This window comes from Halichoeres trimaculatus, unplaced genomic scaffold, assembly GCF_033239565.1.
Source record: "Halichoeres trimaculatus isolate MK-OKI-2021-1 unplaced genomic scaffold, fHalTri1.1 fHalTri1_scaffold_1, whole genome shotgun sequence".
In the NCBI taxonomy this organism is placed as follows: domain Eukaryota; kingdom Metazoa; phylum Chordata; class Actinopteri; order Labriformes; family Labridae; genus Halichoeres; species Halichoeres trimaculatus.
The window spans coordinates 13,352,371-13,370,927 of record NW_027437179.1 but is presented as its reverse complement, the minus strand read 5'-3'; the positions used below and the strand labels follow the sequence as shown (position 1 = coordinate 13,370,927).

The window sequence follows — 18,557 nt, the reverse complement described above, 5'->3', positions numbered from 1 at the left end:
ATTGAACCTGGTTTTAACTCATCCATGTCAGTCTGACACATGCCAGCAGAAGGCTTTGCCTGCTTTGCCTTACATGCCTGTATTTGAACCTCATGTCCTATATGTTGTTTCAGTAGACGATCAGCTGTTGTCTGAGTCTGCAGATCATATAACTGTGAGGTGGTCGGAAGAAGAGCGTTTACAAAAAGAGTGGTTTAGTGAATTAAAAGCTCTTGTATGTAACTTAATGTCTTTGTGGGTTTTGGCGCCCCCTGTGGATGAAGTGAGACATCTTATTTTTATGCTCTTCTTTTCTCATCTTGTTGTAGTGAGGTTAAGTAGGATCTGGTGTTGACATGGTGTATTTTATTTTGAAAGTCACCAGGATGTTTTAGGGTGGTTTCAGGGCCCTACATCCTGTCCGGCTTAATCCATCCTGGCAAAATAAAAGTAATGCGTATCTGATCTGGAGGTTTCTGTCAGTGAGGAGCTGAGAAGCATGCAAAATGTTACAGAGCAGATCCAGCGTGAGTTTGCACATTGACTTGAACTGAAACCATATACTGCGTAATTAATGGACATAGTCTCCCCAAACGTCACTCGCATGTTTCCGAAATGTATTTTTGAAGAAAATCGGCTATCACGACTGTATTGGAAGTGGCAAGGGCTTCGAGTACAGCTATAGGGTGCCAGTTAGTCACGTGACCTGAGCCGTGCCTACAGTCTTAATATCCTCTAAACTGCCGAGTTAGAAAAAAAATGTAACCTCCGTACAGTGTGTGCTGATGGTGAAAATAGTGATTCAGACGTTTTTTTTTTTAACCAGGCCGGAGATTGGTTAAGTTCTGCTTTGAAAACAGCTTTTTTTCTTTGCTTGGTGTGTTTGTTACTTTCAGTAATTTTGGAGCCAGCCACAAGAGGATAACTGAGAAACGGCAGATTTTTACCACTTCAGCATTGTCTCATATTCATAGACCTGAGGTTACCACTTGATTGAAACCTATTAGATCTGGTGTTGATATGGAGTGGAGATGGGTCTTGTCTGTTTTTGACGTCACACCCATGTTCGGATCAGCTTGTTGCTAAAAGTCGCCTCACATTGAGTATTTGGTCTTGACTGGCTCTGAAGAAGCCAGTCAAGACTGGTGCTTCTGAATCACCAGATTTTCATTTTTTGACTTGATAACGGTATCAAAACAAAAAAAAATTAAAAGCATCAACAACATTTTTCCATAATCGATGCACTGTGCTGCATCATTACTCTGTTAGATTCTCTTCAGTTTGTTTTCTTCTTTCTTTGTTGGATTATTTAGCGGTTGCCAAATAGCTGGAGGTGCGTTACCGCCACCTACTGGATTGGAGTGTAGATTACCTGGGCTGTGGAGCTGTATGCGTCACATGTAAATAGATCAGCGTGGCAGAGGAGAAGCGAGCCGGCAGGTGAGGAAAACAAGTAAACACACAAATAATGGCAGAGCCGGAGAAAGCAGTTCGTCCAAAGATTCCAGAGTTTGAGAGTATTTCACGCTGAGTAAAAGCCGTAAAAGCACACAGCAAGTTAACTGCAACATTTGCAAAAATGACCAAATCCAACATACAGGCCTTTCATATGTTGTGAAATGCATGGTATGTCTTTTAGGACTCGTTTAGTCTTTTTATTGTTCGAAAACCTCTAGGAGTTCATTAAACTAACGTTAGCATTAGCGTTAGCTGCTACAGATAGTGGTAGGGCAGAGGGGGTGAACTGTTTGACCTGCAGGTGAAAAGATTGAGAACACTTTTTTATTTGCCTTTTTAGGCCACTAAGTTCCTAATCTGTTGACAACACAATATATTTTCTATTATTTGGCCCATACTCTTAAATCTTTAGGTGATACATTCATGTTCTTTTTTTTCCTGATTCATTGATTAATCGTAAATATAATTATCAGAGTAATCAATTACTAAAATAATTGCTAGTTGCAGCCCTACATTTGTTAAACGGCTGTACTGCGTATCAGACTCTATCTGGAGATGCAAACAAGGAAAAGTGTCATGAACACACGCCGTAGTGTGTTATGACTCTAATAAAGTTTTTGAAGTTGTGATGGTTAAATTTAAGCTTCTCGTGCAGATTTACCATGAACTGTATCAACACTTTAAACCAGTGCAGTGCTGCGCTCATTGGAAAAGCTCTGAAAGTTGTTGAAAATCACAGCCACTACGTTTACATAAGATGTCCCTGTCAGACCTCCAAAATGCCAGTCACGGCAGCGAGATGACATAACCGCCAAAGCTTCTTTTTGTACAAAATGAAGTAAAGCACACAAAATGGCTGCTGCAAAAAATGGCTGCAGATGGGAGCTGTGTGGCACGGTGTAAAGTCTTAGAAAAAAAAAAGGAGAAGTGATGGAGGAGACGGATGATCAGAAAGAGGGAGAGCAGCCAGTCAGTGGATCAGTCACTCCAGGCCTGGCCTCTCGACGGGTGGTTGTGCTCGGGGCGAGATCACAGGCCTGCTGCCACGCCGAAGCCTTCACAGGCACACAGCGACAGATAGGAAGTTGCTGGCACCAGGTCGCCTCACTGATTCACCCCAGCTCTGCCTCGGCTCAGCCGTCTTCACTCTCACCCCATCTTCTGCTGAATGAGATTGACCTACATGTAGGCATGCTGCCTCCATGCTCAGTATCTCCAAGATTGGAGAGGTTTTTGCGTCCCACCTTGCAGCTTTTGGTTTTCATTATGACAACAAACTGAGAAATTTTTACACAAAAATGGTCATCTCTATGTTTGTGTTGGGTATTTCATTCTTTAGACTTCAGAGCTCATATTTAATCGTTGTGACAATAATAACAATCTGGATTTCAAGGATAAAATCTTGTTCAAGTTAGAAGTGACCCCTCGGCATCTAATCTCTTCTAATCAAACGCACACAGACACCCCGCCTCCCCCCTTCCTCTTCATTTCTCCCCTCATTCCTCTCCAGCCCCCATCCCTTCCGCTCTGACCCTGACTGTTGAAAGTCAGTTTCTATTAGTATCAGTCCGTGCTCATCATTATCCATCAATTAGACTGGCAACAGCCACAGCCCACGGAGAAACATCTGCAGCCTTTCGGCTGTTTGTGCACGGCTGCGGTGCTCTGAGCTCCCTGTGCCTCCCAGAGGTCACTGTTTGGAGAAGACGCAGTGGGAGGATTCAAGGTTGCAGCACTACACCTCTCTTCACGGATGTGATTGGATCAGAGATGAAGCGGTTCGGTTTTTAAGGAGCACTGTCCAAAGTAGGGGTGCACCGGTCACAATTTTCTGGCCAATCACCAATCACCGATCTTTAAAAAGTCTGACCTGCCAGTACAGATTTTGGCCGATACAGATTTTCATTTTTTATAACTGACAGCATATACCTCCAATGTTCCAATCTTATTATATTGAAAATCATTGAACAATACCTGTCAAAAAATAAAATCTTTACGTGTTAACTTAAACGACCAATAAAGTTTCTTGAGTTTTAGGTCTCAGAGCAAAAAACAACAATGGCTGGCTGTCAGACCTTCCTGGAGGTATGTAGATCAGTTTCATATGCAAGGATGGGCCTGTCACTGATCCCTGATCACCGACCACTGAAATCGGCACTGATCGGTGCATGTCCAGTCAAAAGCTTTTCTTTACATCACTTCCTCCTCCCCGGCTAGAGGCTATGTCCTCTACCTCTTGCATTCAGTTGGAGTAAAGCTTGCTGAATTTCAGGCTTTTACTTGAACAGTACCTCCTCCACTGAGCATAGAGTAGTAATCCATCTCTAAGACAGGGAGCCGATCAGACCAAAAAGTCTTGTTTTACGCACCAGAGAAGAGGTGCACTGGGCAGAAAAATATATCGTTTTGTGGGAGCAAGCAGCTTTGAAATTTGTTAGTTCATGTGACCACCAAACCTTAACCAAACTTCATGTAAACTCCTGAACAGTTACCATCAATCATAATTTCTATATTAAAATAAAGAAATATTCTCCATGTAAATGTGACTTCTGTCTCTACACCCCTCTATGTATCGCTCCTCTACCAATCCCTACATACAAAACTACATTTTCCTCTCTTGTGTCGGTCATTTTGTATATCTGTATTTTAATACCTCCGCCAAGGAGGTTATGTTTGTTGGAGAGTTTGTCTGTCTGTGAACAACATAACTCAAATAGTAATAAACTGATCTTGATGAAATTTTCTGGAAATTCTCAGAATGGGACAAGAAAGAAGTGATTAAATTTTGGAGGTGATCTGTATCACCGTCTGGATCCAGGACTTTTTAAAGGGATTCTTTATCATTGTGAGGCAGGGCAGTTTTCACCATATGTGTATATAACTCCACAATAAATGGTCAGATTGCTTTGCAAAACAACAAAAGACAAGGTCACCATAATTTCTGACAGGTGTAAAAGTACGATCCAGATCCAGGCAATATTCTGGATACTAAGATCTGGAATATGAAATATGTACTGGGTCATCATCATTTTCAGCACTGTCAGGTAACAAATTATGATACTAACCAGCAACTAACACCAAATTTTAGCAGACAGTCTGATGAAAGGGAGTATAACATTAAAGTTGGACTTAGTAGCAGCTTTGCCTCTACCTTTTGAGCACAAATTTGTTTTTACTCTTGCTGGGGGCATTTTGCATTCCCCAGAAAGCCAAAGATTGGTGCTTGACTAACTCAGGAAACACTTTAAAAAGCAAAGCCTGTAGCACTAAGCATAACTGGCAATAAATGGTTAAAACCCCTGACTGAAGTGTTCCTGTCTTTATTTATGTTTTTAGACCTTCAACATGTTTCATTAACCTAAAGTATATCGAGTCTCTGGTAAGCAAGTTGTGTCAGCTGGAGCGATAATATAGGTGGAGACTCATCACATCACTTGGACTGACAACCCCATTAAGAATAGTCCAACCCCAACCAGGACGAAACAGTTGTTCACCGAATTTTAAACAATTTTAACATCAAATCATTGCCTTCTTAAAATGATAGCCCAAGTCATTTTTCAGGTCTTTTGGAAAACACCAAAAATCTTATCCAAATATTGAATAACATTTATTTATAATGACACTGAAAAGGGCCATGACTATAGATGACAGTTGACCAGGGGCGGGCTGGCCATCAGAAAATTCTGGACTTTTCCCGAATGGCCGGTCTTTTCCAGACCCTAACCGGCCGGTGGTCGGAGCATTTTTTTTAAAATTAATGACATCAAGGGTGGAGTGGTCATTGTGACGTTGGAGAACACCAGAATGGCCAGTGCTGCCAGTCGGCCGACGGCCAGTACTGCCTGGGGGGGAGGGGCTGCCGCTCTACCAGTCTACCAATGTGTCCCGTTGTTGTGGGCCGGGCAGAGTCCTGGGCTGTTTTTCAGTCCCAGTCGGCCACTGCTGTAGACGTACCTTTGACAATGTCTGTCAGTTATAAAACACAATTAATCAATGACCTTGGGAAATTTTGAGCATCTTTTGTGACTTAAGCAGTTCAAACCTTTAGCCGTCAAAAATAAAGTTCAAGAAACAAAGTAACTTGGCCTCGGCCTGTAACACGCTGCCTCATCCCTTCAACCATGGTCTCATCCTTTTCAGGAGACGGGGGCTGATCATTGTCCAAATTGTCAAGTGCATCTCCTGCCAGGAGCAAATAAGCCTTCCCACCCTGCGAAATACTAAATGGTAGTTTCATGGCTGTAGCTACTTTGCTGAGGAAAATACTGACTAAACACTGAATAAAAAGACTAAATCACTATTCAATATTCAGAGCCAAGGCTATAGTGTAGTAAACTTTATCTCTAACCACGAGGGGATGGACTCTGGATAATGGAAATAATCTCAGTGGCTGAGTAGATGTTCAGCAGCCAACTTGAAATGCTTGTCAAATTGCCAAAGTCACATAAGCCCCATTTCCACCAAGCAGTCCAGTATGGATCAGTACAGTTTGGTACAGGTCGGGTCTGTTTGGGTTTCCACAGCCAACTATGCCCTTCTTGGTCGGCGGTGTGTAGGCCGGATGCTGAAAGCCGCATCAGTTACATAATAGCATGAGGCCATAGCAGTGCGACACAGAGTGCCCCGCTAATAATCTAATGAAGAAAAAAACATAAACAGTAAAAAAAGATAAATAAAGGGAGATATCCAGCAACTCACCTTCTGTGTGATTTCCATGTGGCTCTTTGTTACAAAGCACAATCAGGCTTTGTTTCAGAGAACGTTACCAAGACGAACCAAACTGCACTGCTTGGTGTAAACAGGGCTATGGTATCAATAGTGTGACAGGCAGAATTAAACATCTTAAATCCCTTTATACAACAGAGGTAGATGTGCATAGTCTTTTCAACAGAGGATTTAGGCACTTCAAGGTGCCAAAAGAGGTTGCCAACAAGTGGAGATGATATCAGCACAAAAATCATTTTTGTCCAAAAGTGACTTGGCCCCTTATTTTAGGACAGTGACAAAATTTCAGCAACTAGGGCTCAATTTAATGTCTGATTGGGCTGGCTCAAACGTGTTTGTTTCAGGATAAATTTTTCACTTTTGGCCAATAACTCTTCTGAGGCCATTGGTGGACAGTAATTTCTATCCAAGCGGTTCAGTTCAGTTTATCTCAGCACACAGCGCATTTTACAGCCTTTCCATTGACTAATCCCGGGACAGACCCCCAAATAACAGAGACGAGCAGTCTCACTTTTTGGGACCCTCCCGTAGGGGTACCAGACTAAATTGATCTGCTCCTGGGAAGGTGGAGCTACAACACTGCAGACCTTTGATTGGTCAAAAGAATCGTCACTTACCGTGCAACAGCTGCTGTTTTTCTCCTTGTGGCACACAGCTTTCTCTGAAACAAAACTTGACAGCACTTTGAAACTAAGAGCCATGTGCCAATCACAAAGAGAATGAATTGCTGGATGTCTTTGTCTTTTTTTGTTTACTGTGTTGCGTTTTTCTTCTCCATTTACGGTTGGCTGTGGAAACTCAAACAGTACCAGGCTTAGCTGAGCCAACCCGTACCAAACCGTACTGATCTAAACTAGACTGCTTGGTGGAAACGGGGCTTAAGTGCTCCATGTAAACAAAGTTGCTCAGAGGAATTTCAGTGATTGGACTGTAAAGTCGGCTTTTAGCAGAAAGCACAAACATAAACAAAAGTAAAAGGAAACGCAAAAGGTCAGAGAAGTTTTTGGATGGTTCCTGGATGTAGTAATAAAAATCCCCTTTAGGTTTAGCACTTCATTATAAGGCTTTAAGAAACACCCAGGAAACGTTCTGAATCTCAGTTGGTGACCACAAACAAATGCAAAGAAAGACACCCTGTCCAAAAAAACAAGAGCTCTTGTCTAGTCGAACATTTTAACGGTAAGAATGTAAAATGATTCAGTAAACATAATGCCAAGTTAAAATCTAAAAGACGTATTTATCACAAACTTTGACAAGCGCTCTTGGCAGAAAATGTTTCTGTGCACTGACAGCATCATAAGTCTTACTCTTTATTAGGGCCACTATTAACTGATGCCTCATTGGCTGATGGATTTTCCCGCAGCCCAAAGTCCAGATTTAAATAGATCTGCAGCCTCGGGGTGCATCTGATGGGGAGCAGAGACTGTTCCTTAGCTTGGGTCCCAGGGAGGGCTGCAGCAACAGCATCAACCTCCCCCTGCTTCAGAGAAGAGCCCGCTCTGCACGATGTGTCACTTTCTCCTGGCTTGATGAGGCCGTGCGACCGACATGACATGAACATCTCAGATTAGAGACGTCTTTCTGCGGAGGATCTGTTTGTCAGCTTTATCCCTCCAGCCTCATCCTCAGTGATCGACAAGGAAACTCAGCCATGATTATACACTGCGGGGATGACACGGGCTGCTTTTTGTGCCAAATACAACATGAGCAAAGCAGATGTATTACAGGCACTCATTTCATGAGCATTCCATTGGTGTTGTTTTGTGCTTAAAATTATAAATACAACACTTTTATATCTTCTGTGTTGTTGATTTCTTGCAGCAATGGTACACCAGCACCATGAACCTTTTGGGAACATGGCTGACTGACCGGATGGACTTACAGCTTCACGTTTATCAGCTCAAGATTCTCATCAGGATTGTCAAGGTGAGAAAAAATACCTTGGTACAAACACACGCAGCACATTTCCATCAACCTTTGAGGTCTGAATATTCTGAGGAGTTATGTGGGAGATTTATCAAATGACTCTAAACTTCTATCAGAGCATTTCAACACTTCACTGCTGCTTCACACTTCATTTGAGATTACTGTTACATTTCACGTGTCTCCTCTTTTCACTCTGAGTGGTGTTATTGTCAGTTACACTTGATACCCTTTTTTTTCATTTGGCCTTTTGGTACAGTGAAGACTTCTGAGAATGAGTGGCAGCAGTTCTCATGTATCTCTCTACACTTTCAGCTAATGGAAATTATAAAATTACAGCTTGTTAATACCGGTTTGGTTTGTGAAACTCAGCATCCTCTGGTCAGATTTAATTCAAAAAGCTTTATTTTTATTTTAAAGGTCCCATATTCTGCTCCTTTTCTGCAGTTTAATACGGATCATTGATGTCTTCATGAAATGGTGGTAACATGTTTTGCTCCAAAAAGCCAATAAATCAAGCACAGCAGCATTGTTTCCAGGCTCTCATAGCCCCTCTGTTCAGAACGCTCTGATTTAGTGGGCGTGACCGTCATATGTAAATGAGCCACCGCTGATACCGCCCCGCTCTTCCAAGTCACTGAGAGCGGCGCCACGAGCTCCAAGTGCACAATGTTTAGAAAACAGCGAAGTTTGTTTACCGTAATATTACAGGCTAAAACAACAGGCTAACCACAGCTACAGTTAGCATCCTGAAGCTAACACAGAGACAGGGGGGACACTGAGGAAAAGCTCTTACATCTGCTCCACAGCACACAGCATTTAAAATACTCACATTTCCAGGGTCCCAGGTTTGTTGGTGGATGGTTGGTAATGCACCTGGATTCAGGACCAGTCTATTCGCTAGCCCTCTGTTGTACTGTCCAAAGTTGGAAAAGCAGTCGGACGTGAAGTGACTATCACACACATGCACAGTTTTACTGAGTGTAGCTGGCACATTTCCTTGATAAATGAACTCTAGCCACTTAGTCTTGTCTTCCTCTGAGATGGGAAGCTCGTGCATGGAACTATGTGGCTGTTAAGAGCCAAAAACAGAGCAGTGATGGCTCTTCAACTTTGGCATTCTCCTCCTGGGGAGGGGAGTGGGGGTGGTATCTACTCCAGGTCAGGTCAGACTTGCTCCTGATTGGTCAAAAAAGGGAATCGCTGACGTTGGCAAATCCCGGAAATTCCAAACAGCTCGTTTTTGGTCAGGGTTTTACATTCACAAGCTTTACTAAGTACAGGTTTTGTCATTTAATATCACATTTTGTGGGCTGGGAGGAAAGCCAAAGACCCACAAATTTCACTAAAAGACTTAATAAAGTGATTTTTGTATAATATGGGACCTTTAAACTAGTCATGCCTGGAACAGCTACATCAGCTCATTTCTGGTCAGGTTAAGTTTTTTCACTTGTGCACCAGAACAGTCTGAATAGTCAGGGTACTCTGAAGAAAGGGAGACTGGTTGCATTTTTGTCATTCATAAAGTGCTCAATAGGCTCACTCCTCATTACAATCAGCTCTATAAAAAACTCAATTTATCTCAAGCTATGTGCAAGCTAACTGTGGCTAATGCTAACATTTATTAATAACCTATTCCCAGACTCTCTGCAGAAACACTGTCTACATTCTCCTGATCCAAACTCTGCAGCTGATGGCTGAGATCTTTCCTTAGAAACTAAAATTTTGCTTCAAAAGCTCGTAAGCTAGCCACCATACATGGTCACCAATGTGAAATGGTTTTATCAAGCTAAACACACATACATTAGGGTTTGATTCTTTTACAGTTTTTGGGATGCCAATTAAATTTGAATTGTGATTGCGATTTTTGCCAATTTTAGTTTTCCTTTTTTGATACCAGACTGTTTAAAAGTCACATAAGTCTCAGTTTTTAGTTTTTATTAAGGGCATCTGACTTCTCAGCTTTTTTTCCAATCCAGCTTATAAACAAACACTAAAATGATGGATTTACATTTGAAAAAAATAAGTTTTTGGAATAAAAAAATCACAATTCAAAACCATTAAACAAAAAATCTAGATACTTTGATACATCCATTTTCTCCCACCCCTTATATGCATCTGTTCATAACAGGTTACCATCTGTTCATTAGGATGGAGCTACAGAAAGCTCATTAACAAAAATGGGTCTGTCATTTATCGACCTCCAAAGTATAACGAGAGCTTCATAAGTCACTTTCCCAAATTTCTTGCCGAAAATCTTCCTAAGAAAATCAAGCTGTACAAATATCTTTTATTTACCAGTTCAGTCAGCTAGACTGATGAGGATAACATGAGGGAAAAGTTTTAGCTTAATTAAATCGCAAAGGCTGCAGTTAAAAGTAAAAAAAAGAGTTTCATATACAGAGACCTTGAGGGAATACAGTAACTTGAACTTGTTCTTCCTTAAAACATGCAAAAGTCAATCTGCAGTTTTTTTTGCTGGCAAAACCCTGTGAGCTACAGAGATTTGCAATAGAATGACTGTAGCTGGCAGAGCCATATCCTACAGAAGAGGATTAGGGCCCCTGAAAAAATTCAAGTAAAAAAATGTCCAATTCATTTTTTTTATTACAATTTTTTTTTATATAAGAAAAAGGTAAGAATTCTAAGATTAAAGTCAGAATACTTAGAATTGGATGTTTTTTTTAATTCATTTTTTTCCCAGTGGCCCTAGTCTTCTTCTGCAGTACCCTTTGTTCATTTTGTTCTGTATAATTTGTTACTCTCACAGACAACTAGAGGAAGTCAGTAAAATTTCTCAGTGTTCCTTTTTCTTTTTCAATTAAAAATTGTGGGAAAGAATTGTTTATATGTGACAGTATCCTTTGATGTGTTGGTTGTACTCTAGAATGACTTAGTGCTTCTGCATAGCGAACAATGCAGAAGATAAATGTCCCCCCCAAAAATCGCATGCCAAATTGCAATCGCAAAATTATTCCAAAACATCGCAATTAGATTATTTTTTTAAATCGTTCAGCCCTAACAGAAACTCAATTCATATATGTTTATTTTTCTCTCAGGGAGAATCTAAAGACTATGTCTTATATACTGGTCTGACTTGAACCCTTGATTAATCTGAATATTAATCTCGGGAAGGGAAAGAGATTTATCTACCTTTCTATATCTCCATCCATCTATCCATACATTGTGGTCTATCTATCTATCTATCTATCTATCTATCTATCTATCTATCTATCTATCTATCTATCTATCTATCTATCTATCTATCTATCTATCTATCTATCTATCTATATGGATGATGATGAGCATGGCTGTTGCCATGTTCTGTATAAAATAAAAGACTTAATGTCAAAGTCAGAGATGCCAAGTGAGGTGATGATATTACAGCATAGCGAAGGCTCTGCTGGAGTCCTGACAGGACCCTTCACACATTAAGTCCATATGTGGTTATATGTTCAGTAAGACGATCCAACTGTCCCAATTTTTAATCTATTAGAATCTCATGGAGAACACGATGGATCTGCCAGGATGATTGAAAAATTAGAAACACTGTGATTGACTGATACAGTGATGCTGGTGTAACTGTTAAGTACATTTGAATTTTGCCAAAAAAATCCATTTGTTGTGTCAGTCAGACTAAAACCAAGGTGTGGCTAAAGCTAAAGCTAAAGCACAAACTGGAATAATGACGGTCAATCGCGGTACTGTTGTAAAGGAAGAATTGCTCAAGTTGTCTTGGTAGAATTTTACAACTTTTTACTAATCTATAACTTACTGTAGTCTATCATCTTAATCATTTAGTTGTATTTCAGGGTAGAAATACTGTTTTTATCATGTATACAAATGCTTTTGAAACATAGTTTTCAAAGGACTTCCTAGTTCCAGTGCCTCTGAACTAAAGAGGAGCCGTAATGCAGACAATGAATGCTGATAGTTAAGATACATCCAGGAAATCCTGTTCCCCATCAAAGCCAAGCAGGACCGGGCCAACAGTTTATCAGTTTGGCTCTTTGCAGCCTCACTTAGCAAGATGAGGCCGTAAAATTATTCCCTACACAATTCCTGTTTCTGCCATATCTAAAGGGTTGAGTATTTGTGGGTACATGTGAACCAGCAATTTCATTCTAACACCAGGAAAACACCAGATGAGTCTCCAGTCCGGCCCTGCTTAGATACTTGTTGACTGTGTGCTTCCTCATACCTCACCTTTTGCCAGCTGTGTGTTCAGTCGATTACCACCCTAATGACGAATCTCTTTATTCATGTTGGGCTGTAAAACCTCAAACCTGTTCAATCCTGGCCTGGTTCTGCTCATTACACCAGTTTATTAAGCTAAATACTTGACTTGGTTTGTTTCATTTTGAATGCCAGCGTTCTTGGGTGGTTTTTGTGCACAGCTTCCTGTCCTGCCCAATCTGCTTTTTGCAAAATTGACACGTCACAGTGGTGGCACCAAGCAAAATTAGTCTGCCAGAAGGAGCTGGACCACAACGGAGCAGATCCAGTGAGTTGTCACATTGACTTGAATTGAAACCTGAAATCTGATCGGGTGCTGTGACGAAGTGGAGACGTATCTGATGAATTTTGGCTGTAAAGCTGACTGAACTAAACACACTCCCTGCATGGAGTGCATTTCTCTAAACAGATCAAGTTTCCTCCTCTTCTGTTTCTGATACTTGTGTTTGTTCTCATAGAAAAAGTACCGTGACTTCCGCCTTCAAGGGGTGCTGGACTCCACATTAAACAGCAAGATGTACGACACCGTGAGGAACCGGCTGACCCTGGAGGAAGCCACAGCCTCAGTCAGAGAAGGAGGGATGCAAGGCATCTCCATGAGAGACAGCGATGAAGAGGATGGTAACTAGATTGAAGGGCCTGAAAACTACAAATGTGAAAGCTGTTCAGGAGTGTGAGCGATATACTGCCTGAAAAACCCATGCAGCCTTTCCCTGAGGTCTAACAGAGTGGCCAAACATCCAGCTTGTTCCCTCCATATTATGATTTGTTATTCCTGCATTTGTTCAGCACTTCTGTCTGAATTTATAAGCGTTACGATCATGTCTTTGTACAAAAACTTGGCTTTCAAATCAGGATTTTTTATTTTCCACACAGCCTCATCAAACTGTGTTCCTCTGTTCTTTTTATTGGAGGTACTAACAGCCCACAGCTCGAGGTAGTTCCTTTGGTTGAACTGGATCCATTAATGATTCTTGTTGCTTATTGACGCTGCAGTTAATGTTTTTTAACATATCTGGTACCATTATCTGACTCTATAGAGCTTTTTCCAACTAATTCTGCAACCAGAAAGCGACAAAGCAGCCAAAACTCTCATGTCGTGGCCCCCCTGCCTTACACTGACCACCACCAACCTCTCATTCCTCCACCCTGTACGTGTCCACCACAGTTTCGTCCTCTTGATTTGCCAGTTTTGATAGAACTTCTCATGCTGTTGCTTATGCATACTCTGTAGCACACAGCAAAAAAACTAACATTGTTACAGCCCATTGTAGTGTTTCACTCAGGACGTTAGCCAATTTGATACGTTAGCAAACTTTAAACTGAAGTCAATCAGGTCTGATTGATGTTTCCTGAACCAATCACAAGTCTAGAAAATCAAAAAGAGGCCAGACCTCACGTAAGTGGGAGACAAGCACAAATGTGGTAATGAACACTCACCATGTGTAGCAGCCTACAGATTACATGATAAGGTAGGGAGTGTGTTATGTCTTAATGGAGTTGAGCAATGAAGGCATGCAAAATATTTCTCAAACCTTCTTGTGTCTACAGCCTTTGTACAGAAGTTTTTCTGTTGATTGTTGAAAGTTTTTCTTCCAAATTTTGAAAAGTGAATTTAAGTTAGAGAATTTCATATATATTCAGGAAAGAATCTTCCAAAATACTTAAATGATGTGGTCTTTAAAGGTAGGGTCTGCAGGAATTTCCGTTAATGTGATGTAAACACAACATTCAAACTGGGCTCCTCCTCCTTGGATCAGTGCCAGGGGCAGCACACACCCACTGACGCCGACCGTGACTAGCCCAGGCTCACAAGCACAGCAACCACCCGTAGCATCAGGTTCAGGTTTCTAGGTGGGAGAGACCCATTCTTTGTCCCATGCTGCTCTCCAGGTCCCCTAAAGCGAGTGAAAGTCAGGCCAAGCTTCACCTTTGTTTGGGAAAGACTTTATCTTTTTAGCGTGTCATGTCACTTTGGTTTTGTTTTTCTTTCTCCCTGCTACCCCCACTGTTGTAACTGCTCATGATAGCTTCTTCCTCTCGCTAATCAACACTCAAATTCACTTGCGCACTTGCGCACTAGGATTGCCTGATTAAACCACACTTACTTTCCACCCAAAAGCATCTCGAAACAACCCAAACATCAACATACAGGGTGAGGAGAGGGTTCAAGGCAGACACAGACACTGACCATAGACTGTATAATAAATGGATGTAGTCTCCCTGACGTCGCCCGTCTGTTTCTGGAACAGACTTTTGAAGCAAATTGGCTATCGCGGCCATATTGGAAGTGATGGGGGCTTCACAGCTATAGGGTGCCTGTCGGTCACATGACCTGAGCTGTGCCTCTGATTGGGTGAGCTCATATCTTACTATCCTCTAATCTGCCAAGTTAGAAAAAATCAACCCCCAATAGTGAATTAACCACTCAGAGAAGTTTTTTGAACCAGGCTGTAAATAGGTTAATTTCTGCTGTGAAAATTGCTTTTTTTTTGGCTTGGTGTGTTTGTGACTTCTGGTACCTCCAGAGCCAGCCTCAAGCAGACACTCCAGAAACAGCAGATTTTAGCAGTTTAGCATTGCCTCATATTCTTAGACCGGAGGTTGCGCTTGGCACTGACACTTATGTATAGAGGCCCAGAAAATACGATTGAGCAGAATTATTCTTGTAAAAAGTTGACATTTTATTTTTCAGGAAAGTCCTGCAGACTCCACCTTCAAAGTTATGACTGCAGGCAAAGTGGTGAGCTTAGCATTTCATGTATACAGCTAACAGTCACAACATTATGACCATCTGCCATCTTGTAAGACCCTTCTGTTATCAGGCCAGGACTAAGACAGCTATGACCAGGTCAGAGATGAGGTTACAAAGAACTAGGCACTTTTTGAAGGAATCATGTGGTTTTGAACCACAGGGACTAAGATCTACATTTAGTTTTGGTGTAATTAGTTTACACTATCTACCTACCTGCTGTAAGATAAAGAGTGACACTATAACCAGGAAACCGTAAGCTGAACGATACTGGATACTGCAGTTACTTTTATTTTTTTCTCCAGTCTGTCTGTGGTCATAATGTTGTGGCTGCTTGGTGTATAACCTGCCAACAAATGCTGTACCAACTGTTTCCCCTGAGGTCTTGCTGGGAATTATCCAGCCAGATCAGATAAGTTACTCATTGGTGTAAGGTCAAAATGCCCATTCCTCAAAACCAGAGTTAACCCTGCAACACGTATTGGAAATTTATAAATTTTCTCTTGATTGTTCAAAAGCAATATAAATGATTATTTTGTAATTCAGTTCATGATCAAGGCTATAAATTTATGTTTGTTCTGCTACTGATAGTGCACCTTCTGTGTTGTGTTGCTATAAAATGGTCACATGGTGGATTCACATCATGTTAAAACAATAAAACCTGAATGTTCAAAAGGATGTGCTGTGACATGATGTGACAGTAATGGCTTTATTCTGTTATTGTGAAACTTTTAAATAACACATGCAAAAACTGTAACAAATGAGTAAATTTAGTACACTTTGTTTCATGACTTTTCAGTTTGGAAAAATCTAGAAGCAGCAGCAGGTGTTGATGCAGTCGAGGGGTGTTAAGCCGTTGTGTAGCACAGATTAAACTGTATGATGTAGTTTGTGCTTTTGTTGTACTGCCCTCACTTGTCATAATAAACAGGATGAACAAAAGATATCAGTCAACGACACAATGTAATTCAGTAAACTACACGCTCCTAAACTTTATTTTATAAACTTGAACCTTCATGAAGGTAGAATTTATTTCAGGACTGTTAGATCGGAAACAGTGCGACTTTTGATTGTTATTGTTCAACATTCAAAACTCTGTTAGTGAGGCAGCCATGTTCATCAATCTTTTGAAACAGAAATGTCCAACAGGACAGGAGAAGTGACAAACTTAAGAGTTATTTTGCCATAAACTTGATGAGAGTGTTGCAATCAGCGATTACACTTGCATCAAATTTGGTAAAAAGAAAAAAAAAAAAACGTATCTCCTGAGAAAGAAGGGGTTTAAAGAAGGAATAACTAATCTGCAGTACGCTTAAAGGCACTATGAGAAGAATATAAGAAATAGACTTAGTACAAAACTGATGCCTTGTCACGACCTTCACAGTAAAATCAGAATATCAGCACCTCATGACTGACCTACGTCTTCTGTTAAAGTATTGTTTTAGATGAAAAAACTCGACAAACCTGTGGTGTGTCTCAATCAGATACAGCTGTTAGTACACTTACCTGAAGAACACTGCGCACATAAGTACTTACAAGAACAGGATCAAAAACCTTACAAGGTCATGATGCTTCGTACTTATCGGAAATAACGACGGTTCACAGGTCTTCTTCTGTTATCAAGCTGCCAACACTCACGCATTGCTGAGTGCTGTGAGACACGCTATTCATTGGCTTCACACGAGCTCATGTCATATTCAGTAGAAAAAAATTATGTTATGGTGTACCTATTGCGCTATGCCTTAGAGTGACAAACGCCACCTTTGATCCATTAGTAAATCCTTGAAAACAAATCGAAACTGGAACCAGAGACTGCTGTTGCATCGTCACAATGATGGGAATGAGTTTTACTGTTGAGATAAGTTATTATGTGTTTGAGATTTAGCAGGTTCAGTGAATGCATCACCCACTATGAACAGTTCGGTAGCCAACATCAGTGTGTTGTGTGTTTTCTGAGAGAGTTGTGGGATGCGCTTGTCCAAGAGTTAAATTGAGAGTAAAAGTGTTATTATTTTGCCGTGGTTATAGCTAACAGTAACCGGTATTGAGAAGTTCAACAAATCGTTATTATCACACCTGGATTGGGTCTCAAAGTCTGTTTTGCAGATGCTTGAATACCAGTTAAAGCCTCGATAATAATTACTGTGTAGGATGTGCGTCAGGGGTGAATCTCACGCTTTGTCAAAGTCAAATGTTGGGAGGTAGGGTAATTCATTAACCACTACCATTATCAATTGTTTGATCCTTTCCCGCCCTTTTCGCCAACCAAGATGGCAACCATTGAGGGTGAGAAGTGTCCAACAGTCCACACTGACAGCCCAGAAATCAAAGTCAAGTCAAGTTAAACTTTATTTGTATAGCACATTTTAAAACAACCACATTTGGCCAAAGTGCTGTACATGTTTAAAATCAAGATCAATAAAAACACAATGAATAAAAACACAATCAATTCAAACAAATGTTAATAAAAATACTTTAAAACAGCAGGTAGGTATAAGACACAATAAATACTAGAATAATAAAAAAGTGACAATAAATAAAAGCAAATAAAATGTTGGATGTGTGGGCTAACCTGTATTAAAAGCCAATGCAAAAAGATGAGTCTTAAGAAGTGATTTATGTGAAAAATGTGCTTCTTTTTATACACTGTCAGTGTTCTTCACTCAAAGTACAAGGTGTAAATACAGAAGTATGTGATTTATGACACAGCCCAGGTCTTTGCTAGCTAAAAGAGCTAAATGTTGATGAACAGGAATTAGCGTTTATATCGGCGTATGAATGCATCACTCCTCTTTGAGGACTGAAGAGTTTGACAGCGTGCTTATTTATGTGACATCGCAGCTCACGCCTCCTCACCTTTTGTGAGCTAACTAACGATAACAACTCTGAGTTTACAAATTTACATCTTAACATGTAAGTTGATATTTCGACCAAGCTACAAATCATGGCATCACCACATCATGATAAAAGTTGTCTAAACAAAAGAAACCGATTTTGAACTCTATCAAAGGTCATGTCTTTACTGCAGTGGGTAGTGGTGCTCATGGGAAATGTAGTTTTCATCCTTTTATTCCCTATTGATTTTATCCAAAGGGATCTCCTCACAGTGCCTTTAATCAAGCTAAACTCAGAAGATTTTTTTTCATCAAAGATTTTCAGCTGGTAATTCTTTCAACCACACAATTAATACGTTTTATTTTTATCAAACACAAAGATGTCTTCCCTCAGAGTTAAACGGTAGAGGTAGCAGAAAATCTTTGCAACAGGATATGATTTTGAATCAATGATGGCAGTCCTTGTTCAATGCCCTAAAGAGATTTTATCTCTTTATCATTGTCACAGTACACATACTTTTTTATTTAATCATCCTCTTGTCACCTGAGGACCTCACATTGATAGCAAAGCCGCATTTATTCTTTACAAACAAAAGTGAAACTCTGTTTAAATCTAGTGTTTATCTCAGTCAGTGACGACAGTCTGAATC

General features: G+C 40.6%; 1 protein-coding gene across 1 annotated transcript in view; it reads left to right on the top strand.

The window, feature by feature from the left end:
• cadpsa (Ca2+-dependent activator protein for secretion a) overlaps positions 1 to 17,466 on the top strand; it is a 235,265-nt gene extending 217,799 nt beyond the window's left edge. The window contains exons 27-28 of the mRNA XM_074669555.1: positions 7,984 to 8,088; positions 12,780 to 17,466. Of these exons, the coding sequence (XP_074525656.1) occupies positions 7,984 to 8,088; positions 12,780 to 12,950 (276 nt within the window). The 3' untranslated portion in view covers positions 12,951 to 17,466. The remainder of the gene's footprint in view (positions 1 to 7,983; positions 8,089 to 12,779) is intronic.
• The last annotated feature ends 1,091 nt before the right edge of the window (positions 17,467 to 18,557 follow it).